The 24,865-nt window shown below is 40.0% G+C and overlaps 2 protein-coding genes across 2 annotated transcripts in view; both read left to right on the top strand.

The window, feature by feature from the left end:
- Positions 1-7,698, top strand: part of LOC146363564 (venom phosphodiesterase CdcPDE) — a 50,135-nt gene extending 42,437 nt beyond the window's left edge. Inside the window, exons 23-25 of the mRNA XM_084918987.1 lie at positions 95-227; positions 5,592-5,748; positions 7,261-7,698. Coding sequence (XP_084775113.1) covers positions 95-227; positions 5,592-5,748; positions 7,261-7,434 — 464 coding nt within the window. The 3' untranslated portion in view covers positions 7,435-7,698. The remainder of the gene's footprint in view (positions 1-94; positions 228-5,591; positions 5,749-7,260) is intronic.
- A 9,010-nt stretch (positions 7,699-16,708) lies between these two features.
- On the top strand, positions 16,709-19,887 carry tnfrsf11b (tumor necrosis factor receptor superfamily, member 11b). Its single transcript, XM_084919920.1, is given in 5 exon segments — positions 16,709-16,802; positions 17,132-17,525; positions 18,299-18,475; positions 18,762-18,950; positions 18,953-19,887. Coding segments are annotated over 5 exon segments (819 nt in total). The 5' UTR covers positions 16,709-16,799; the 3' UTR covers positions 19,009-19,887.
- Positions 19,888-24,865: the final 4,978 nt, after the last annotated feature.

Genomic DNA, 24,865 nt, shown 5'->3' with positions numbered 1-24,865 from the left:
CAAAAACAAAAGAATCTCACAACAACCACGGCTAAGAAAAAACTACATTTCCTCCTTATGTGCCTTCACTTCTCTATCTTCTCTTCTTTTTCAGGGATCTGGGACTATTTCCACAACACACTGCTTAAGAAATATGCCTCCATTTACAATGGCATGAATGTGGTATTGGGTCCAGTGTTTGATTACAACTATGACGGACAATTTGACACTCCAGAGCAGATCCAGCAGTAAGTTTTATTTCTAGTCCAATGATAATATTTTCTTTTGAAAATTCCATCAATATAGACTGAGTTGTGATATTGTGCAAATAGCTTAATGCTTTTTAACAAAAAGACCAAAACCAACTGGCCTGGTGCTAACCCACACCATCCATCCCAAATAAGTAAAGAAATGAAATGGGAACTCTGTCTTTTTTACCCTTTTCCACAAAATTAGAAATGAGAGAGAATCTGAGGGAGGACAGTAAAAATGGTGTGTTTCTGAACAAAGATGCTGAAAGGTTTTAACCCTCGTGTTGTGTTCGCTTCTCAGGAACACCAATTTGACCCGGGGCATGTTTACTTATCTAAAAGTGTCAGAAACCAAAAGAATCCCATTAAACACTGTTTATCTCATCATTAACTCCATTACTCACCATTCCAATCAACATTTGGTGTAATGGTGTTCTTTACTTCACACAGATCATGGTTCAATCAGGATAATTCCCTTGTTTTTCATAAAAAAATGCATTTTAAAACTTTTTGATGTACGTTGTAATTATATTATTTGGTTATTGTTTTTGGTAGTTTTGGTTTTCTTTAGTTCTTCCTGATTGTAGTCCTTCCTCCCTTAGTAGTTATCTTAGCCTGTGTTTAGTCTCTGTTCCCTGTATCCCACCTTTCATGTCTAGTCACCCATGTCGCTATGTTCCCTTTGTCTCCCCAGTTACTGTGTTAAGCTTGTGTGTCCTGAGTCTGTGTTTCCTGTTTTATTTTGATAGTCCATGTCCTGTGCGCAGTGTGTCTGGTTTTGCTTCCCCGTGTCTCGTTAGCTCTGATTTGCCCCAGCTGTGTTACCACCTGTTCCCCATCCTCTCGTTGTCCTGCTTGTGTATGTATGTCCTGTGTTACACTCTTTGCTGTGTGTCTCAGGATTATATTGGAACTTGTTAAACTCTTATGTTCTAGCTTCTTTGTTACTAGTTCTGTTTCCAAGTTTAGTTTCCAGTTGTTACGCTCTGTTTCCTGTATTTTGGCACGCGAGTTTTCACAGCTCAATAAAAGCTGCCTCTTTTAGTTCATCCCTGCGTTCCAAGTCGTGTGTTTGGGTCCTACATTCTGCCTGCCACAGCACAAACATGACAGTTTGTACTGGAACTAAACTTTATTGAAGCGCTGTTTTTGATCTAGAAATGAACAAAATAAGAGATTAGCAATATGATCACAATGTGTGTGTGTCTGTGTGTCTCCACAGCACACAAGTGACTTGTAAACACTATACAATGTTTAGAACCAGAAATGCCCCTGGTTCATTTCCACCTATTCGTTTTTGTGTATGTCTACACAGCATGAGAGGGACATGTCGTCACAGAATGTTTTGTGCAAATGAATTTTGCACATTTCACACAGGTCATGCTTGACTTGACATCAGATGGCTTGCAGACCTGGCACCTCTTCCTCTCCTCCCCAGCAGCAACTTAGAAAGAAGAGGACGGTGATTACTATGTTTTTTTTCTGATCCCAAGACATACGCAACATACACACACACACACTTACCTCACACACTGGTGTACTAGATGAAGTCCTCTCCTGGATCTCCCTCACTGTCGCTGCAGCAGCTGGGGTCCTTAGCATGTGCTGCCTCCGTTGTATATGCGGTACCACAAGCACCTTCCCCAGCTCCTCAAGGAAGATGCGCCTCTTGTACAGCTTTGACACCCACTCAGGAAAGCTCTCCGTCCAAATGACAAATGCGTTGTAGGCAGATACATCGATCATGTTGTAAAAGATCACCAGTGGCCAGCGTGCAGTCATTCGCTTGGTGCTGTAGGATCCTGTGACTTTGTCCAAGTTGTCCATCCCCCCTTTGGTGGCATTGTAGTCCAGGATCATAGTTGGCGTTTGGTCCTCTCGTGTGCTGATTTCAGCTTTTTTGTGCAAAGTGCTCATGAGCACAACATTTTTCCCCTTTCTGGGGCAATAGGACACCAGCGCTGTAGTGTCTGTGGAGGCAAATATGGAAGACTGAAGGACCCTGTTCCTGGTTACCAGCAGCTCAGCAGGGAGTTCAGCCTGTTCTTTCAGACTGTTCCAACCATTGTGAGTTTTCTCTTTGGAAGCTCCTGACCTAAGCTGTAGCTTGTGAAAAAACACAGGTTATGTTGTGGGACCTTGTACCATATCAAGCACAACCCTTGAGCCCTGATTCTTCTCTGGGGCTCCTCCAACCAGCTTTTCAGTGTAAACTTGCATTTCCAGTGCATAGCTGGTGTCTGCATCACATGCTGCCCAGATTTTTATGCCATATTTGGCTGGTTTGGAAGCCATATTGCCTAAATGGGCACCGACCTCTGAATGCTACTAGCCTTTCATCCACTGTGACATTGAGGCCTGGGTTATAGAGTAGAGGAAGTTGCTATCCACTGGTCCCACACTGTCCTAACAGCCGCCAGCTTGTCTCGCTCCCATCTGACAGCCCTCGTCTCTCGATTATCAAATCGGATTACTCTGGAGAGAATTGTGGCACAAAATATAGCCCTGCCTGTCTCTGCATCCCACAGACTGGCTGTTGATTTATCCTTTGATTTATAGACCCCGGCCAGGATGAGGACTCCCAAATATGCACGTAAATGCATTTTATCTAGCTCTTTCCACTTCTCCCCCAAATGATGTCTGACTTGATGTCTGTCACGCGGGTCACTGCCACCCTGGTCGGCCCTGGCACTGTTCTTATTATGTTTTCTGCAGAAAGTTTTGCCACTTTTTTTTTTTTAGATTTTTCACATTTAAAATAGGTCAATTGAACCCGCAGCATAACAGAAGGGTTAAGGCAAATATACAGTTATATCAATAGGGGATGAAACATAGGACTTAAACAAAAAAACAAGAACAAAAAAATGAGCATCTAAAAAATTATCAAAATGTTTCAAATGCAGTAAAACTAAAGTCACATAACAATGATATCAAGGCTCAATGTTAGCAGTTTGGCTGCTGCCATGTTCGTTTTTCTTCTTTGTTGCCAAATAGCTGAACAGCTGGAATCAAAGATACTTGAATAAAATATGAAATGCTCTCGGTGTGGGTCTTACCTGATAAACCTTGTAGTGAACCAACTGTATTTTACAATGCTGATGCCGTAACACCGTAATTTCCCTTGCAGACTCAAAAATAGACTCCAGCAACTTTTAGCTATTTTGAAGGGTTCATTGAAAGGCAGGCAAAAGCAAATAGTAACTGAAAGGGATGAGTTGTTTCAATAGAGGGAGACACATCAGCTCAATCAGACCAATACTGTTAACTGAGGTCCAGGTGAGAAGAATCCGTGATTGTTGTTCTTGACTGCAACAGTCTCATTTGTTGGAGGCACACAGAAAAACTTTGGTGGAATGTGAATTTCCAAATGGGAATCCAGATGGAGAATCTGCAAATAAGAATAGAACAAATAAGTCCTTTCCTTTCAAGAAAGACGCACCGGAGCTGGTAAGAGCAGCCAGATGATCCCACGGTCCTCAGGTTAGATGAGTTCCACACAAGCAGGGTTCCAAGATGAAATCCACACTCATAACTGGAGAGGTCAGAGACAATATCAGTTAAAGACTGAAGAGCACTAATACAAGCATGTAACAAAGGAGGTCTGACAATTACCATGTGGTGATGTGATCTTTTAGGGGAGTGTGACACCACAAAATACAGACTTGACTCAGACACCATATGGGATGGATATAACAAAGACAACATAATAAGGAAACTGCAGAGCCTCTGCTCTGTCGGTTAACTGATCCTTGGCATTGATAACACGCTGGTGGTAATTCAGAAGCTGGGAAAATGTTTCTTCAAACAATGTTTCTTTCCTTGCTTATGGGTAATAGATTAAATGAGATAAAACCCACCCTGATAGATCATAACAGTAAAGTATTTGTTTTTCCATCCATCATCCGTCCACAGTTCTGGTGTTCAGGCACTGTGGATACTCTACACTGACTTGCTGCAAAGGAAAAAAAAAACAACTGAGACAGCCAGAGGTGATGAGTCAGTTTGTCCACGAGGATCAGACTAGTTTGGATAATTGTACACCATATTACACATTCATAGAGAGAGTATAACTGCAAAAATCCAAGTCTAAAACCTAGGAATGCTCATAAAGTCATCTGAAAGTGACTGTCATATAGTTGCCCTTATCATTTTTTATAATACTTATTTTGCCTTTGCCAACTGCAGCATGATGCTAAGAAAGAATAGATTGTGGATTATTAGTTCAGGGTGTCATCGGGCCACCTATCAGTAAAGAGGATGAGGAAGACCAGTGAGTATATGCAAGTGCTGCTATGTTCAACTTATGTATTTATTTATTTATTTTAATTTGTGCATTTTTTAAGCTTGAGCACCTGCCCCCCATATGTGTATGGCTGTGTCTACTGGAATTTATTAAAGACGTGTTTCTGGTGTAGCTGGCTTTCAGAGCATTTTCAGGCAGTTATCTAAGAAATGGTGATAAGTTGATAGCTTAGCATTCCAAACTGACGTGACAGCACCCTAAATGCTAACGAGGCTTCAAAATGACTTCACAAACTAATAGGTGTTGTCATGGCAACTAAAGCTACAACCACGTTTAGTTACAGTTTAGGTGTAAATAAATCAATTAAATTTTATTTATACAGCGCCAAATCACAACAACGGTGCTTTATATTGTAAGGTAGACGCTACAATAATACATGCAGAGAAAAACCCAACAATCATATGACCCCCTATGAGCAAGCACTTTGGCGACAGTGGGAAGGAAAAACTCCCTTTTAACAGGAAGAAACCTCCAGCAGAACCAGGCTCAGGGAGGGGCGGGGCCATAAAAAAATAATAGACTTAATTAAACAGTCACAACAAATGAAAATGACAGTAAAAGTAACACAGCTTCTTGTTTGATTTGTTTTATTTTTTCCTTATGACTTATCATTCTTCATCTTTTGATCTATAATATACATGTCAATAATATTTTCATTGATTCGGATATTAATTTCCAACAGCATCAGTAACTTATAAATAGCATAACCATGAGTTACATATAATGTAACTTAAAGTTACATTATATGTAACTTAGGATAAAACTCCAACCACTGCGTATATTGCAGTGGACTACATAGAGTATGCGCCTGACGGCCTAATAGGTTTTCTTGAAGTGACATCATCTACTCGTTCTGCAGTAGGATTTTGTTTGTTGTTCATAGATCAGGCTTGTATCTGAGACCAGGAGTTCAACTGTAATTTAAATGGAATTCAGTAATCCGGTGTGACCACCACATCTGCAACAACAGAGCTCTTCTGTGTCACACTGCTAAGGTCAACAGTGACTGTTAGAAAATCAGCTTGCTAATGACTGTGTGCATTTCTGTGGGATTCTAGGTTTCTTCCTGGTACAAACATCTCCATCCCCACACACTACTTTATTGTGTTGACCAGCTGCAGGGACTCTGCTCAAAGCGTGACTTCCTGTGACAGCGAGCTGCAGACTGTATCCTTCCTCCTGCCTCACAGAGCTAACAACCTGGAAAGTTGCAAAGTAAGTGTCCTGATGTCATAGTTTTTCAAAGAAAAAAACAGTACCCACTTTGAGTGACCACAGCCTGAAAAATGACTGAAACACTTTGTGTTGCTCAATGTGAAACTGACTCCGAATGATAGTCTACTATTCCTCACTCAACCCATTCACAAGGCTCCATTGTCTTCTGTTCCCATATAGCAATAACACTTTGCTATGGCAATACAATTCATGTCTATTTGTAGACTGAGAGAATGGTTGCAGCAGGTTGAAACTTATTGACTTTTTTTGGGTTTTTTAGTTCCCTTTTCTTCCAGCTGTTCAGAGTCCAAAATTAGCTAAATATCAAGAACTGGCTTAAATATTCCTTTATGCTAGTTAGCTGGCTAATATGAGTTCAAGCAGGTCTTGCGCCTCGGAGCAGTGAGGGACTTTGTGATGGAATAACATAATGTGTTACAAGCTTTTATCTCCCAAAGATAATAGAAACAATTTGTTTGTTGTATTGGCAGAAATGCTCCCAAGTTGTGTGGATGTACTTTTTACTGCCAAGTCATATTCATTCGATTTATGTTGAATTATTTTGAAAACCCACTAGCTATGGACCATGAACACAGAAACTGTTAAGAAATATATTCTAAAACACTTCTTCAGTAAAGACTCAGAGAAGAGAAACACACAGAACTTCTTGCTAGCAAGGGCAGTCTCCAGAACTGAGACTCGCACTGAGAAACTGCCCCGGTCTTTATTTATACTTCAGTGAGCGTTTGTTCCTTACATTGGAATGTGGAGGTGTGTGTGTGTGCGTGTGTGTGTGTGTGGGGGGGGGGGTCAGAGTGTGGCCCCATAAACGACTTCCCTTAACCTGCTGGTCTGGAAAATCCAACAGTTCATCTATATGTAAAAAAGCACTTAAACTAAAACTGACATAGCTACGTTAATCCTACCGTAAAACAATAAGACAAGGTACGACCTCTCTCATGCTCCTAGGATGTGGGGGTGAACGCCCTAGAATGTTACAGACCTCCTAGGATGAGACATTCTTTCAATATGCCACCAACTATATACTTCTACACACAAATGATTACATGCAGCATTCTACCATATGCAAACTTATATCATTAAAAGATTATACTGACTACTAAGTACAATTTTCCTATTAACAGAAACCTACTCTAAGATTGTTGTCAAAAAAGAATGACTGAATGAACCCAGAAGTGTCCAAAACACTCAACCCTCTAAATAGCTTGAAAGTACGAAGTACTTTCTTTTAATTCAATACAGTAAAATAGTGCTGATCAATTACCATAATAAATTAATGAAGATATAAGGCATTGTTGCCAAAGATGTCCATCGTCATCATGGCTCACTAAGCTTTAATCAACTTGTAGAGCTGCAAAAACACTCTGTTGATACAGCTGGTACACAGCTACCCCAAACAATATTCAAAACAGTTCCACTGTTCATAAACATGGTGAATAGCATCCATACAAAGTTATGATTTTTAATTGTTTTGCCTTTTTACTTCCACAGAGTACAGAAGCAGAATCTCAGTGGGTTGAAGATCACATGTGGTTCCACCAGGCACGAGTCAGGGATGTTGAGTGGCTCACAGGGCTGGACTTTTACCAGGGTAGCAACCGACCAGTCCCAGAGCTGCTGAGGGTGAAGACCCGCCCCACAGCAGCCATTTACAGAAAACAATAAAATAAACCATAAGCACTCCTTTAATTATGTCATGACACTGGTAGCACTGGTCTGAGGGTATACATTCCAAGCAACGTTATTTATTTACTTTTATTTGTCAGCTCTTAATTTAGTTGTTGTTTATTCCAGTTGCTATTGTGAATCATTATTTCCCAAGTTTTCAGAAATTCGTCAATGAATAAAGTAGAAGTTGAAGGAATTAACATTGTCATTTGGTCTTCTCAAAACAGAAAAAAAACATCCATACTGATCCTAAAAGAAGAGTTATTTATAATATACAGTATTATATTCTCTCCTATCACCAGTGTTATCTACCCTGCAGAGATTTTGGGTTTGTTATTGGATAAACTGACTGCCTGCTCAGTCATTCAGGTGGAGAAATCCCCCAAGAAGTTGGTTCTGTTAATCTGGAAGTTTTCAGTGCAAGAAACCTTCCATTGCTCATCCAAGTGACTTGTTCTGTCTCCACTGAAAAAGGAGATTGAAAAATTCAGACTTTTTACTCATAATTCTGGGATGGAAAAAATTAAATTAAGTCTGAGTCTTTAATTAAAATTAAAGACGTTCAATTTAAAGTTTCACACAGGACACCTGTGTTTCCACACTCTGGGATAGAAGTAGAGATATTTTTGCAAATATGTAAGTATATGTGAGTAAAAATCCAACGAGGGTGCGAGTCACAAGTCCTCTCAGTAACCTTTCGTGGGTGGGTCACAGTCTGCCTCAACCGTTTGGAAGGGAATAACAGAAATGGAGCAGATGACACATTATCCACCAGCACAAACAGCATTTTTTATTCAGAGACAAAACCCTTACTGTGACACACCTCGAATACCACACATGTCCAACTTGCACCAAATTCTACAGGAAACACAACTACAGCATGCACATTTTGCTGCTGATGCTCACGACATTTTTAAATGTAAGGCTCAGGGCAAGAATGTGATTAGTGGTCTAACAAGAGGAAAAATCACACAAGTAAAAACAAAGTTACTCACTGTATTCGCCTGCTACATCAAAATGAAGGGGTATTCCTGCCTACCTGGGAAAGTGGGTCATCCAAACTCCACTCTTCATCGGTACTGACACAGGGTAATTTCCTCACAGACTTATAAGCTGTTCTCTGTTCTCATAAGTACAACGACAGTCTTCTAGTGAAGGACAGTAATGTGTAGAGGAGTGACTTGAAATAACCTTTACTGGTATAGCATACATCAACAGTCACCAGTGTGGTGGTCATTATTATTATTATTGCCGTTGAAGCAGTGCTACTGTCATCACAGTGGATTTCTCTGGAAGATGGATTACTCCACAGCTCTGTGAATGTGTGAATAAGACTGCAAGTAAAAACGAAAGTAGTCACTGAATGACTCGTGCTGTAAAATAGCAATTTACAAAAGCACAAGCACCTATGAAAGAAAATTACAGTGGACAAGGTAAAATGATGTCGCGGTGACACTTCCCTGAGAGCCTTTTGCCAGTAAAAAAGCCATATCGTTATGCAAGCATGCTTCGAGAACAGTAAAATGTTGTGTAACATTTTAAATTAATGTATTTATTTACAATCCCAATGTGAGTGATCGAATACTGTACACATAATATTTATGGATTATTCTTATAATGTTGTTTATATTTAAAATTTGTGATTTTTGCGAGATTAAACAAAGTTTGTCTAAAAAGTAAGACGAGAGGAAAGATTTTGGAGCAAAACTATACCGTCTCCATAGGTGGATCTAAAAACCATGGGATCAATAACCTCAGATCCTAACTTGCACCTCTTCTTTCATCACCTCTGATTCTATGATTTAGATGTTTAGCTAGGATTCGAAGAGAGCTCAAATGACCTGATTTATTTTTGGTTAAATAAGTTCAACAAGATGAAAAAGGAGGTTTTCCTTAGAGAGTTTGGTTGAGGCTAACATTGTGGCATCACCGAGTTACTGCAGATTTGTGGGCAGCGCATTCAGGATACAAACCAAGGCTGCTGTAGTGAACTGAGATCTGGTGAGAATAGTGCAGAGTACCATGAATTCAATGTCATTTCAAAGAAAGCTGCAATGATTTGACTTTTAACATGTTGCTTTTGCTAAAAGTAGCTCTCACAAATAGGTTCTTTTGAATTAACTGTGTCAACAGGCAGGGGTGTCAAACTCAAATACACAGTGGGCCAAATTTCAAAACTGGAACAAAGTCGCAGCCTAACATTAATATTTATTGAAAAAAAAATCTTCCTCCAGATATAAGAATGAATCTTTTCTTATGGACTCAAACAGGTTTTGCTGAAAAACTGAATATGGAACAAGCAAAGCTTAATACTAAACGATATATATATTAGCTGTATAATACCAGTAGGCCAGCTCTAATAGTAATTTGGTATGGCTTCGCGGGCCAAATGTAATTAGGCTGGCCAGAGTTTGACACCTATGTGCTAAGGTTTAACAGTTCCACTGAGGCTCAAAATTGATTGTCTTTAATATTTGGATGGAATTTTTTTGTAGATAATCGCTGCCCAATTTCTAGAAGCCAAGCCTGTGTCGCTAGTGATCACGTAGCACATCATTATATACCACCTAGCCCAACTTCAGTAACCCTGCAAACGTCACTGCTGTTTAGTTTTCTGTCTTCATTTGTGTTGCAAGTGATAGCAGAGCTGTACGTTTGAATTTTTTCAGAAATCTCTCAGTCAGAACCAGAGATGGGCAGTAACGCGTTACTTGTAACGCGTTACTGTAATCCGATTACTTTTTTCAAGTAACGAGTAAAGTAAGGGATTACTATTGCAAAAACGGTAATTAGATTACCATTACTCTCCCGTAGGAACGCTGCGTTACTGCGTTATTAAAACAGTGATTTTTTTGCGAGAATGTCTCATGACAGTGACGTTAGCAAGTGCGACGTTTGTGACAACAGCTGTGTGAGAGAGAGTATGAGCGTGCACCGTTTAAAGCGTGGAAGTACTGACCTTACTTTGAGTTTGATTCCATAAAAAGTGACAAAAACATTAGCGTCCGTTGTGCTTGGGAAGAAAACTTCTTTTTACAGCGAAAAAAACACCTAAACTTCCGAGCAAGCACCGAGTAGCTATGACGTAATGGGAAACTCACAGAGAAACTCGCGGATTCTTCCACTGACCGCTGCGGCACACCTGCACCAGGGTAAACCTCCGCCTACCCCACTCCTGCTTTACAGGTGAAAATAGAGCAAAAGGACCGCTGAGTCTTTGACTTTATTTATTTTCTGCTGTGTTTTACTTGCATCTATGTGAAAGAGTGAGTGTAAACACACAAAAAAAATTTATTTTATGTGCTGGAATGTGCAGAAAATAGGTTTAAATGCTAAACAAATTTCTTCCAGTCAGAGAATGTTGCATATAATTACATTTTTGCTTGATGCATAAAGTTAAAAGATTAAAACTAATAAAACAAGTTTTAAAAAAGGAGACTTTTCCATTTGATTACATTTTGTATGATGGATTATGTAGAAAAAGTAGAATTGGGCTGAAAGATCTATCGCTTTATCACCTATTCAGGTTGTAAATCGTGTTTTTAAAAAGTAACTAAGTAACTAAGCAATTAATTACTTTTGAAAATAAGTAATCAGTAAAGTAACGGGATTACTTTTTTGGGGAAGTAATCAGTAATTAATTACTGATTACTTTTTTCAAGTAACTTGACCAACACTGGTCAGAACATGCTATATCATGTTTAGGTGGAAATTAGCAAGCTAACTTCCTGCTAACTGCTAACTCCATTGAATTTAATGAATTCTATTTTCATGGATGCCTGGATGTTAAACCTAATTGTTTAGTCAGTTTAAACTCTCAGTGATGCCGCAGTGTTCGTTTGACTTTGGGATCTGAGGTGGACGGACTTTAGGACCCAGATTACTCCACAAGGCTCCTGACTACAGTAGCCATAATGCTCCGACAATCCCTCAAGCGGTGCGGCTCCATAGCTCACCAAAGTCGTACTAAAACATTTTTTTGACAGATTTTTGAGTGCTGTGTACCACATAAAATCGGTTCGAGGTCAGTAAGCACAACCAGAATGAATACATAAGGCGCACCGGATTGTAAAGTGCACTGTCAATCTTTGAGAAAATTAAAGGATTTTAAGTGCGCCTTATAGTGCAGAAAATATGGTATATAGTGTCAAATCACAACAACAGTTATGTCAAGGCGCTCTATATTGTAAGGTAAATAACTAAATGACTTACTATGAGCAAGCACTATGAGCAAGGCGACAGCGGGAAGGAAAAACCCCTTCGTGTTAAAACTTCCTTTGAAGCAAAAGACATGCTGTGGAAGAGAGCCAGAGATTAATAATAACTAATAATTAAAGCCAGAGTGGTGTATAAACACGGATGATCTGATATCGTCATGTTGGTGTTCTTCCTGGAACAACATAGTAAATGTTGTTCCAGGAACAACATTGTTGTGACGTTATTCTTTGGCGCGCCAAGCCATTCGTGCATTTATGAAATTCCAGTGTTGCAAGGACAACAATTCTGCTTAGCGTTTATTAAAGGGTCAGGGTCAGGGTCCATTGATCGGCGGACAGAGGCGCTTTCTTGCAGCTTAAGTACAGTTTTTTGTTTTGCGGCGTTTTTTCCTGAAGTCGCAAAAGTATGACGTCACAACATTCTGATTGGTCACTTGCAATGTTGATCCTGGAACAACATTTACTATGTTGATCTGGGAACAACACCAACACGACGATATCAGATCGTGCTATAAACACATGGTGGGTGAAAGGTGGTGAGAGAAGGACAAACGCTCAAGCATTAGCAGCCTAAGTGTATTGCAGCATAACTTAGGGAGAATTCAGGGTCACATCCATCTCTAAATATTAGCTTTGTTAAAAAAGAACATTTTAAGCCCAATCTTGTAAGTAGATTGGGTGTCTGTCTCACAAGTTCAAACTGGGAGCTGGTTCCAGAGAAGACGGGCCTGTAAGCTGAGCACTGCCTCCTATACTTCTTTTAAATAAAACAGCATCCACAAGCCAGCAGTAAAGTGCTCTTTTTGGGTGATATGGTAGTATAAGGTCATAAGATGGGACCTGACTATTTAAGACCTTGTGTGCGAGGAGCAGGATTTAAATTTTAATTCTGGATTTAATATAGGAGAAAAATGCTTATCACATTGTCTTCTACTCTATGCTATTCTATTCTTGAGGTATTAGTTTTTACCGAATGCTGAAACTGAATCCTTTTGACTCAGTGGCCTATAAACAACGTCTCACATTTGCAATAATTTTTCTTAAGTAGTGTTTCTTAGGTTCCTTTCTGGGAAGGATTGTTTTCTATCTCATTACCTTTAAGCCACTCATACAGTTTAGACTTTAAGTGTACTGTTTAGCTAAATACACCATGACAACATGCAAGTGTCCTTACGAAGAGTCTATACAAAGTCAAAAAACAACATCACACCCTCAGTAATTACAGGGATATTCAGAAACAGGTCCAAAGCTCCTTTTTTGCCGTTGTCACAGCAACAGTCACATCAAGGTGCCTTAGGTTATAGGGTGAGGATCCTATAATGATAGAGAAAAACTCCAGGATTCACTCATCCTCCCATGAGTTGCCTCATTGCTCATGGAACAGCGGAAAGGAGAAACTCCTTTTCAACAGGAAGAAGCCTCCAGCAGAATCATTTTATTTAGATAACCTCTTGTCTTCTGTGTTCTACTTTATTTCCTTTGTCACCAGCTTAATTAGCTGTTTCAGCTGCGTCTTGTCTTCCAGGTGTTCCCTTTCTCCCTGATTACTCCATTTTTGCTCTCTTCAGTCTTTGTTAGCATTTTCCCTTCCTGTATGTCACCTTCCTACTTAGGATTTGGTTTACGCTTGTGTATCTCACTACATGTTTTCAATGTCTGTTATCTAATATATCTACTATTTTCAAATATTCTCGTCTTTTTTGTTTGTAATACCCTTTTTTTTTGCTCACTGTAGACTTTGGCTTCCTGCTTTAATTTAGGTTCGTTTTAAGTTTATTTCTGCATCTGAGTCCTCTGAAAATGTATTTCTCCTGCAAAATAACACAACTCACCTTTAGCAGGTTTAAATACCACATGTTATTAAGTCATCTCTGTCTCATCTCTTTGTTTTCACCTGCTACAACCTGCATTGACCCTGTCAGGTTACAGGCGAACAGTTTGGTTTGGAGCTCAAATATAAATCAATTCATTCATTAAACTATGGATTACTAAATAGAAGATGACCAAAAACAACCGCTCTTCATTATTTATCCATTGCCATCATGAATCCTAGGATGAAACTGCCACTGGTGGTTTTTTTCAACAGGGTGAGTTGATTGAAATGATTCTAATCAGCCTTTCTAACATGGGAAACTCAGTGAAGTCAGAGTTTACAGCTTCTTTCTGTCACAGAGCCCAGGATCCTTGGTGTAGTTAGAAATAGCTGCAACTATGGTAACACAAGAAATCATCTTCAGTGAGTGAACGCAAAACAGTGATTATGATGGAAATCCTTCCCTTAGGAACAAGCCGTAGTCAAAAACACAGAGAATAAATTCATTTGTTTATTTTTCCGAAGACGGTGACAGAGAGAAGAGGGCATGCAGCTGTACGAAGTGGATTGCTAAACCACGGAGGAGAAGACAAACAGATTTGTTTCTAAATCAACATTCAGTGAGGAAGTATCTGTTTTCTCAGGATTATTAATTGTTGGTGAGGAGGCTGCGGAGGCTACTGAAGAAAAACAAGACTCATGCGGGATTTGTGGTTCATTTAGGTCTGACACTTACAAAGATGAATGGAGCTCCTGTGACATCATCCACTGGTTTCTGAAGTCTTGTTACAGACACTAGTGATTAATGCTTTCACTGTCACCAACTGGGAGATTTGAAGCCACGTACCATAAGAACTGTCGGGACTGACTGGAATACTGGGAATGTCTCGATGTTCACCCGGTTTAGCTGGAGGACAAGTTTTTTTTGTTTTTTTAAATGGAGAAAGAATATCAACCAAAAAATAAATAAAACTCTGTTCATTGTTGTGACTGAGGGAATGAGGGTCTCGTCCAGGGTTTTACAGTACATGGCCCCATCCACCGGCCCCTCAGTGTGGAAAACAGCTCAAGTTCTTTATTTCAGAGAAAAAAAACACATTACATGAAAGTTATAAACTGATTTGCATGTCAGTGATTGAAAGATTTATTCGATGCCCTCCAGAATGGCTGTGTGTCCATGTGGCTCACATACTACAGTCCATCAGTTACATCAGGGACAACATTATACAGCTGCACACAGCTGGAAGGGCCAACAAGACCATCTGCACGAAGCTTGGTGAGAAGGTGACAACTGTTTATTTATTTATTTATTTAGGACAGTGCATGTTAATGAACATAAATGTAAAAAAAAAAAATTACATGAATGTAAACATGCCAGATTATAGCCAAAGGCTAATTTCCATCTGTTGGTGCGATTATTCAGAAATGACTGTCAGTCGCTCTAAGTGTGGCACATGCAAGATTATTTAAACATAGAATTCATATTATTCAGTTTGATTTCACGTTTTTCCTTATTAAGAGATTTATTGTCATAATGTGTTTAATTTATTATTGACCTACTCAATATTTATGAGGCTTTTTTAGTTGTAAATCGCTCAGATTTGACCCAAACACGACAGGAAGGTTTAATTTAGCTATTTGTGGTGTGTTTGTTGTTTAATTTGACCTGCTGTAACTTAATGTTCATCTGGTCTCATTCACATGTTTGCTTCAAATAATTAGATTCAGGTGTGCACGAGAGCACAGGAGTGCTTTCCGGTAAGTGTTAGCATCAGCATGTTTTGATGATGCGTACTGACTCAGGCCCCACTCAGAGTGAGTGTGTGTGTTTCAGTTTTACTTTTACAAGTCTAGACAGGTGTGCAGCTGAAACTAAACCAGCCAGCCTCTCTTAGCCGTCAAGACTCCAGTTCGTCCACTTTCTCTGTTAGTTAATAAACAATTAAAAACCTGTCTGTGCTATCTCTAGTTTCATTAAGTCACTTTTATATACACACACACTGGAATGTTCTGTCTGTGGTGATATGTAAGTATCACCATGATCTCAGGTCTAGTCTCTCACATTCCAGTGAATTGAGACATCTGAAAACTTCTAGTCTCTATTTATTCGCGGTTTTAATTAAAGATCAAACGATTCATATCTTTATGAGCAAAATGTAAAACAGAGCATCTTTTGTCCACAAGGTGTCATCACTCACAAAAAAACGAACAGCAACAGGATCAGTGTTCTGTGGTGAAAGTCAGTCTTACTGCTGGAGATGAGATCAAAGTAAAGAGTGATGTGAAGGTGTAAAATTTGCCTCTTGTTTCCCCGTGCAGTCTGATAACTAGTCTCAGCAGCAACCCCACTCTTGGATTAGATTTTAAAGACACTTTGAACATTTTCAAGGAAAGAATTTGTGGCCTTGTTAACGACTACTGTGAGTTGGAATATTTTCAAATACTGAGGGCGAACAGTTTTTTTTTTCTTTTGGAGGAAGGATGTTTGCATGTATTCCCTGTGTCTGTGTGGGTTCTCAGTCCAAGACAAGCAATTAGTGGGGTTAGCTTAATTGGTAATTCTAAATTATCCATAGGTGTTCATGTGGGTTTGGATAGTTATTTGTCTTTCTGTGTTAGCGTATCCAAGGTGCTCCCCGCCCTACAGCAGCTGGGACAGGGTTCAGCCTCTCCACAGACACCACACTGAGTGTTCCGACCACCCAGCTTGTAATTTTTATTTTATACCCACTTTTATACCCGGCAGTTTGGACTGCTTCCCTAGTATCGTTTCAACGCGTGATTTAGTCATCATTAGTTAGCAAAGCCAAAACATCATGTGGGGTTAACTCATCGTACCACAGTTTCAGGATCTACCACATCAACGCGCCTGTAAAACCGCACCGTGGGCTCAGTATTACCCAACACCAACCGGAAAGAGAGAGAGAAACAACTGAACAGTAAAAAAAAAGAAGAAGAAGAAGAAATAAAGAAAATCCGAGGAGCAGCTTTATTTTATTTAAAGGTTCTTCGTTCTGGTGGGAGTCCCGTGAGGTCAATGCAGCATCCCGCAGGATGGATAGGTAGTGTTTATACAGACATCATCCCACACCTGTATGATGATATAAAAAAATTTAAATGTAGGCTGTAAGAAGTAATTAAACTGGGGATAAATAAAAGCCTTTTTTAAAATACAAATTACCTGGAATCATGCGGTGACGATGACGCATCCTAAAGTTGTGTATTGATTACGGGGGCGTAATTTAGCTTAAATAGAGAGGAGAGGAAGCTGAAGTCCCATCCTCCTGACAGAGCTGAATCCTGCTGCAGCGCACACATCCCAGCTGTTAGCAATGGTAGGTGACGTCGTCAGCGTCTGAGGGATTCCCTCCTCACGCTAATCATTGTAGAACAAGGTCGCGTGGACGCATTTATTCATTTAGTAAAGATTTTTGTTTGAGTTTGATAAAAATGCGAGGTAGACATTTTTAGCATGGAGACCTACAGTTTTCATTTATTTTGACTACTTCTAAGAGTAGCCAATGAGAGATATATTCATCTGTTCCACGTGTCTGTCAGACGCTTCTGTTTTCCTTAAAGTTATTTGCTTATTTCCTTCTTTGATTTTGCCGGACTTTGATGTTTCCTTGCACTCACCGTTGGTACTTTTCTCGTTTCTTTCCAGATGGTGTTATCGGTGCTCCCGGTGGTGCTGCTCTTACTGCACGCCGTTCGAGTCGACAGCGTGGCCATGACCTTTGAAAGCAGAGACCCCATCACCGGGTCGCCGGTGAGCTGTGACCGCTGTCCCCCTGGGACATACCTGCGATCTCAGTGCTCGTCCGAGAGGAAGAGCGACTGCGCAAAGTGTCCGCACGGCTCCTTCACTGAGGTGTGGAACCACATCGGGAGGTGCCTGCGCTGTGGAGTCTGCAGTCACAATCAGGTGGTGAAGACCCCGTGCACAGCGGACAGTGACTGCCAGTGCCAGTGCAAACCAGGGTACTACTACAAGCCGCAGTACGATATGTGCCTCCCACACAGCGCGTGTCCACCCGGACAAGGAGTGCGGGCCAAAGGTAGAGTGCGCAGAGCTCCTGCATGAGCTCAGAGCTTTTCATCATAGGGAAATGTGTTTTCTGCAGCACGTATTTTGAGATGTCATAGCAGCGCTGTTAAGTTTCCTCCTATGACGCATCGAAATTGCTGCCGCTCTGCTGTGTAAAAGGGCAACAACAACTCAAAATAGCCTGCTTCCTGAATTATGTGCCTATTTATAGGCCGGTATATTACAACAATGACACTGTTTCTTTGACACAGATGACATCTTCAGAACACTAAGCAAATACAAACTGACAGTCTTTATGACACTGTCATTCTTCCCACACTGCAAACATTCTGTGTAATTTAAATTTTGCCTGCAACAGCTACCATTCGGTTGTCTTGGCCATCTTACAGCTTCTGGTTTTTATACTGAAAAGCCAACACAGCAACAAAGAGCAGGATTGCTTTAGGAAGCTGTAGGTGTTGCTTTTTTGTCAGCATTGGACTGAAGCAAGTGCACAGTCTCAGTTTGAGTTTCAAGACTGTAGTTTGCTGCCACACAGGGGCAAAGACGGCAACTACATGTATTCATTCAGGGTACGGCGACACTGAGAGTCTTAGCAGGACCACTGTTACACCTACTGCATTTTTAGCACATTGAGCTGAGGGCGATTTCACTTAGTTCAAAAGGGTTTGGTTTTATTCCTTTCGATTAGTATGTTAATTGTTAACCTATCCCAAATAATATTCCATTTGTTACATGACTGATCTCAGGTGTCTTCATCAAAGTACTCATTACCTTTTCCAGGTACACCTGATGAGGACACCGTGTGCCAGACTTGCTCTGACGGCACCTTCTCAGAGGTTTCCTCTGCTCATCACAACTGCACAGAGCACAAGAGCTGCAGTGGTGCAGGACTGCAGTTGGCACTGAGGGGCTCCTCCTGGCACAATAATGTATGTGCAAACTGCGAAGATCTCAAAGGTGAGATGAGCAGTTTAAAAAGGCAAAAGGAGGCATACGAATTTATTAAATCTGAAAAGAAACAGAAAGGAAGAATCTGAAAATGACGATGATTTTATGGGTGTTTATGTCAGCTCTTAGCGAGTGATCACAGTCTAAGAATATCTGATGGCTTATTATCAGTTTCTATAATAATAAGAATGGCTCTTCCACGTAAAATGTTTTATCTGAATGCCTTGTTACCATCTTGCTGTCAGAGCATTGCTCCATTTCTTTATCAGCTACTGATTGTCTGTACGTTTTGCAGATGGTGCCGACTACCTCAGAGAAATCCTCCCAGCTTTTTTTGTGCACCATAACATAAATATCAAGCGGCTGCGTCGAATTGTGCACAAGCTCCCATCTCAGGATGGGAAGAGACAGGGAAGAAACACAGAGCTGAACTCCTCAGAGCTTCACCAACGGCTCAACGCCTGGATAGCATCTGCGACAGCAGAGGAAATTCGGAAGCTTCCATCAGTACTGACGAACGCTGGAGCAAGCGGCGCTGGTGAGAGGTTAGACCAAAAGCTGCAAAGAGTTGACAGTCAGCTGAAAACTGAGTGTAGAGGGAATTAGGTGGAGATGGTTGATGTGCCAAAGTAGGTTGAGATTAAGAGAAAAAAATAAATAAATAAATATATATATATATATATATCATGCACAGGCACCAAAGAATTTTCCTTGTGTATTGTTCGTATTAAAATCTTTTTGTATTAGAAAGTTGCTTCGTTAGTTTAAATGCACTGAAGACAGGCTTTGGCACTTTTTTGTTACCATAAACATTGGTTTCATTTGAACATTAAGATTGTTTTGTCATTCATTTTTGGACCAATTAAAAAAAGTAACCTCACTTTAGTTACAAAATGTTACATTTTTTAAATCCTTTGTCAATGATGTGCTACTAATAGTACATTTATGACTTATTTGCTACTTCTAGGATCTACTTGTGTCAGTTATCACTTTATAGGTTCCCAGCAAAGTGACAATGTTTCACCTGTGTTTCTAAACTAACAAGCACTGAATTTAAAAACACCCGTTTTTATTTCTGGAAGTGAAAACAGAAATATGCTCCAGACTTAATAAAGAAATGCTGGTATTAACCTTTACAGGAGAAAAAATTGACCTACCTCTTTCTTTGTTGCAACGGTTCTGCTCATTTCAAGGGTTTTAAAGTTTTAACAATGTGTAACAGCTTGATATGTGAACTTTGTAATTTATTTTGCTATTTATAAGCCTGAGATGAGTAGAAAGAGAAGATGGTGTAGCCTGTTAGCCATCTTTATTTTTATATGTAAAGAATGAGTTCAGTTTATTTTGAGCTGTTTTGGCTATGCTAGTCTACCTGAAGCTTTGTGTAATGCAAAATAAAATTAATATATCAAACATAAAAAGTGGCAATTTATTTGTTTAGTTCGTTTTCAAGGTCTCTCCAGTACCGAGAGTCATTTTTGTTGCAAGCCTGGCTTCAGAGACTGTAAGAAGAAAAACTGACCCCCACCCCTTCAAAATTTACAGATCCATCTACAGTGCCAATTATGCAAAAAAAAAAAGTGAAAGTGTCACTTAAAAATGTAACCGAGTTGGGTGCCGGTTTAGCTCGGTGCGTTGCATGGGCGACCACGTGTCATACAGCTCACAGCGGCCGGCCCGGGGTTGAGTCTGCCCCCACTTTCCTGTCCGCTCCACACTTTGTTTATCTAAAGTTGGGAGAAGGCTGGAGAACTGGAGCCCTCACTCGTCTCAGTTTAGGTTAGAATTCATGATTCAAACAAAAGGCCGGGAAAAGTTCAATTCTTCCAGAAAATTCTGAAGCAGACTGTCCGTCCATCAGTTTGTGGCCTGAAGCTCAAACACAGTTGTGTTATGTGACAGGACAGTGAGGCAAAACACACCAGCAAGCCTGCCTGTGAAAGCTTTCAAAAGCAAAAGAGGTTTTAGATGTTAATCCGATCGGGCTCCTTTGGAATAACCTTGAATGGGATATTCAGTCTGCAAAAAAGAGTTTGCCAAAATCCCCCCAAATAGAATAAAGACTCCCTGACAGTTATTACAGACACTTGATTGCAACTCTTGCTGCCCAGTGTGGCACAACCAGTTATTAGGGTTTAGGGGGAAATTACGTTTTCACAGAGGGCCACGGAGTGTTGCTGCACACTGCCTTATTACAATTAAGAAGATAAGTGACTGGAAAAGCCCTTGAAGTCTCCAAACCACAGCAAAGACGGGGATGTCATCAGATAGTCTGAGCTTCATTACAGAGTATTGCAACCCACAGGAGGATACACATGCATTAATGGTCAGCCAGTGTCACATGTTTGTCAGCCAGTAACATTATTCTCTTGTGACCTTTAAATGTACTTCCCATTTCTGCTTCCAGCTTCCTTTTTTCTGACAGGTTTACAGCAGTTTAACTGCACACACTAAAAACTGCCACCCAGGGGCCCAGCACAAAAAGTGTGCCACAGCATGTCCATCATAAGAGTCCACTCATGCTCACTGGAGGTTTTTTTTTAGTCATGGATCACAACAGAAGCTTAAATTCCACTGAGGAGATTTCTCCACTAATCCAAACACACACACTGTGGTTAAATAACATGCATGCTTACGTTTGGTCAGCCACAGTGACTGCGTGTACTGCTGTTCAGATTATTTTGAAAGGAAAGGATTTTTTTGTTCTGTCTTTCTTTTTTTATGTGGGTCACTGCAGAATGGGTTCTCCGTTAACAAGTGATATGGTAAAGCATGAATGCTGGTGAGCTCCATAGCCTGTGTCTGTGCATGGACTCGTTTGCTGAGATAAAAGCTCCAGTGGCTAAAAGGTTCAGATTATGACAGAGCCCTGTGTGAAGGAGCAAAGGAGTGTAAGTAGTGCCAAAGGAGGTGGTTGGTGTAGAGCAGGGGTGGGGAACTCCAGGCCTCAAGGGCTGGTGTCCTGCAGGTTTTAGATCTAACCCTGGGTCAACACACCTGAATCAAATGATCAGTTCATTACCAGGCTTCTGGAGAACTTCAAGACATGTTGAAGAGGTGATTTAGTCATTTAAATCAGCTGTGGTGGATCAAGGACACATCTAAAACCTGCAGGATACCGGCCCTCGAGGCCCGGAGTTCGACACCTGTGGTGTAGAGAGATCAATCTCTGACTGGAGAACTGCAACTATAAAACTGGTTGAACCAACATGCTTTATTCTTCCAGTAACTCTTAAGTGTGATTTGTAGTTATTTCTTTTCTCCTTACTGTTGTTAGCTTATATTGCACCGCGAACTGGAGCCAAAACTCCTCGGTTGAATTCCCCCGTCAAAGAAACGTAATAAAGGAAGTCCTTTTGGGTGAATAATAATTGTGCCAGTAAATAATTCAAATATGTTCCTGGCAGGAAGACCAATATTGTAATTTATCTTCTCATAATTGTCCATGTGTTTCGAGACTTATCTGAGATTAAATTTATTATCTACAATACTACTGGAGAGGCTTTAATAGCACTCTTGTTTTTCTTTGATGTCCTCAGTTACTTTGTGTCTTGCAAATACCAGGAAAGCACATTTGCAATTCTGTTCCAGGTGCATCACGTTCACTAACCTTGACTCTGTGTTGCATGACCAAAACAGCAGAATGTGGTGCTCAACCCTATGAGTAATCGGGACAAGAAGATTCCCATAAATGGTTTTTTTTCCTCGTCCCATTGAAAGGTTATTGGTTACAGTAATGAGCCTCGAGGGAAATTCTTCTGGCCCACAATGCCACAGTAAGATGGAACGGACACATGACTGACAGACACAAACTGATTGTAGAGTCAGTGTTGAATCGTGTTGGCGTAACTTTGGAGAAAGAGATATATAAAGCCAAGAATGTTTTTACCTTCGCCAAGGAGGGTCCATTTTTGCGCACATTCTGTCCGTAAGCATGTAGCTCGAAAAGTTTCGAGGGGATGCTGATAAAATCTTTGTAGGGGTGCAGAGTGGGGTCAAGGTAACAATCCATTCGAGTGTGGCTGACATGCCCCAAAGTCTTCAAGGTCAACTTAATGACTTATCCACTGAAAAAAATGACAAAAAGCATGGTGGGTATTGTCAGCGTATAGAAAGCACCTCTCCTTCAAGGCCAATAGAAGAGAGCTATTGTTTGCATTGATATAAGCATATTAGGAATGATATATAGGGATTTTAAATATAACGTTACTTTAGGATTCTGACGTCTTCTTCCAGGTCAAATGATGTGGAACAAGGCTCTGAGTAAAGTTGGTGCTCTCAGAGGCCTCCTGGTTTCCTACATGTCATGGCATGTTTCCAAAGCAAACATGTACTTCTGACTTTTAAAGATCAAAGTGTACAGTTCATGCGAGCTTCTAGGAAACATTTACTACTGTGTTATTCCTTGTTATCACTTCCTGGAAACCTTTCACTGTGTAATGACATTATAAATGTCATTTTTATTCCATTGAAGAGAAAAAACTGACACTTGAGTTCCTCATATGCTCAAGTCATTAAAAAACAAAACAGATGCGCACACATCTGATAAAATCTCACATCAATTGTGAAACACAACAAGCAACAAAATGGGAACATTTTTCACTGAATCCAGACACAATGCTCAGCACTTCTTTTGTCTTTGCTTTATCTTGTTTTTAATATATTTTTCTTTTACCAAAACAAATACAGTCCAGCTTAAGTTTGGCATAGTTGTTGAAATAAAAACTTAAAAACTTTTAAAAACTTTTTTTTAAAGACTTAAAAACTCCTTTGTCCCACACGCCATCAGACTGTTTAACTCCCCTCTGGAGGGGGGAGGGAGGGGAGACAGGAGGACAAAGGAGGGGGAACAACTGAGCTGTAGTGCCTCTTCACTTCACTGTGCAATTACCTTTTGTGCAATACTTCTGTTAATAGTCAACGGTGCAATAGACTTCCATACTCGAAATGTGCAATTCACTTGTATTTTTATTTTTTTATTTTTATTCCTATTTATTCAATTTATCCCCTTTGTATATTTTATTTATATATGTCTCTGTATTTATATATGTGTATATATATATATAATATTCTGTAACTCTGTAACTTCTGTCGGTGCTGTGCTTTTTTGGAAACCTTATTTCCCAGAGGAACCCACCTGTGGGATTAATAAAGTTTTATCTTATCTTATCTTATCTTATCTTATCTTATCTTAATCTCTAGAATCTCACCTTTTACCACTGTGGCCACATTTGTTTCGCTTTGTGTTTCCTTTGGTAACAACACTGGAGAAACAAATTAGTGGACATGGTTTCAGTGAAATTAACCACTCAAATCGAACAAACAAACAACATATTTGTTGTATTCAGTCGACTCCAAAAGGCAGCATGACTATAAACACTGGTTAATGAGATTTCCACAGGTTGAAAGAACACGCTGAGATCAGGATTCACATCCTGGAGAAGATCATGTTCTAATCTGGCCACAATGATATTTTTTCTTTAAAAGGTATTTGATGGTGCAAGATGGCTAATAAAAGTAAACTTGGAACTAGCTGACAGAAATTTCCATTTCCTTATTCCATTTATAATTTTCAGTCAGCGCACACAGCATACAATTACAAGGTTTTCATTTTTTATATAAAGAAAATGTTCCACCCACTCCACCCATTTTCTTATTCATGCATCCAGTTCAGGGCCTATCCCAGCCACCTAACTGCCGTGTCACTAACTCCTGTAGTGCTAAATAACAAACACAGGACGAAGAAAAAACGTTCTCCACAGTCACGATGAACAGCACACGAACAATGCAAATAAAGAAAGTGTGGACAACTCTTAAAAACACCTGTTTTCATAGACACTGTGTGGTAATTGGAAAAGTTTTGCATTGCACAAGGTCTGTTAAAAACAAACAGACAGAACTGCTTCTTTCATGGGAAAGGGTCTGCTTGCTTGTATAAGGAAATCCACGGGCTCACGGGGGAAACCAGGGCCAGCATCACTGCTGTAATGTGTTGCTTCCTGATGAGAACTGTCTCTACACTGTCATACTTCCAACAAGGAAGCTCAGTCATTGGCTGGTTTCATAATGACAAAGCACTTTCTGCTGTTTTAATAATCAGTTTATTTTATGCTTCCAGTCAGGAACTTCAGGCTGAAGCCTTACAATAATCAACGGACCCGAACAAACTGAATCACCCGAATTCCATCAGTTCATCCCTCCTTTAATAATAAGCTGTGAACACAAAATCTAACCATGAAACCAGCAAAACACCTAATGAATATTACTAACCACAACTTTACTGTAAAGCCTGAGGAAACACTGACATATGGTTGCAAATTTATCCAGGATCTTTGAATTTATTTATGGATTTTATTTGGTCTTTATTTACATATTGATTTAAAAAAAAAACCCACTCCT

This window comes from Perissodus microlepis, chromosome 22 (genome assembly GCF_051167445.1).
Source record: "Perissodus microlepis isolate ML-2025 ecotype Zambia chromosome 22, ASM5116744v1, whole genome shotgun sequence".
NCBI classification, from domain to species: domain Eukaryota; kingdom Metazoa; phylum Chordata; class Actinopteri; order Cichliformes; family Cichlidae; genus Perissodus; species Perissodus microlepis.
Note: the sequence above shows the minus strand (reverse complement) of the source record. Positions and strands in the feature narration are given on the sequence as shown.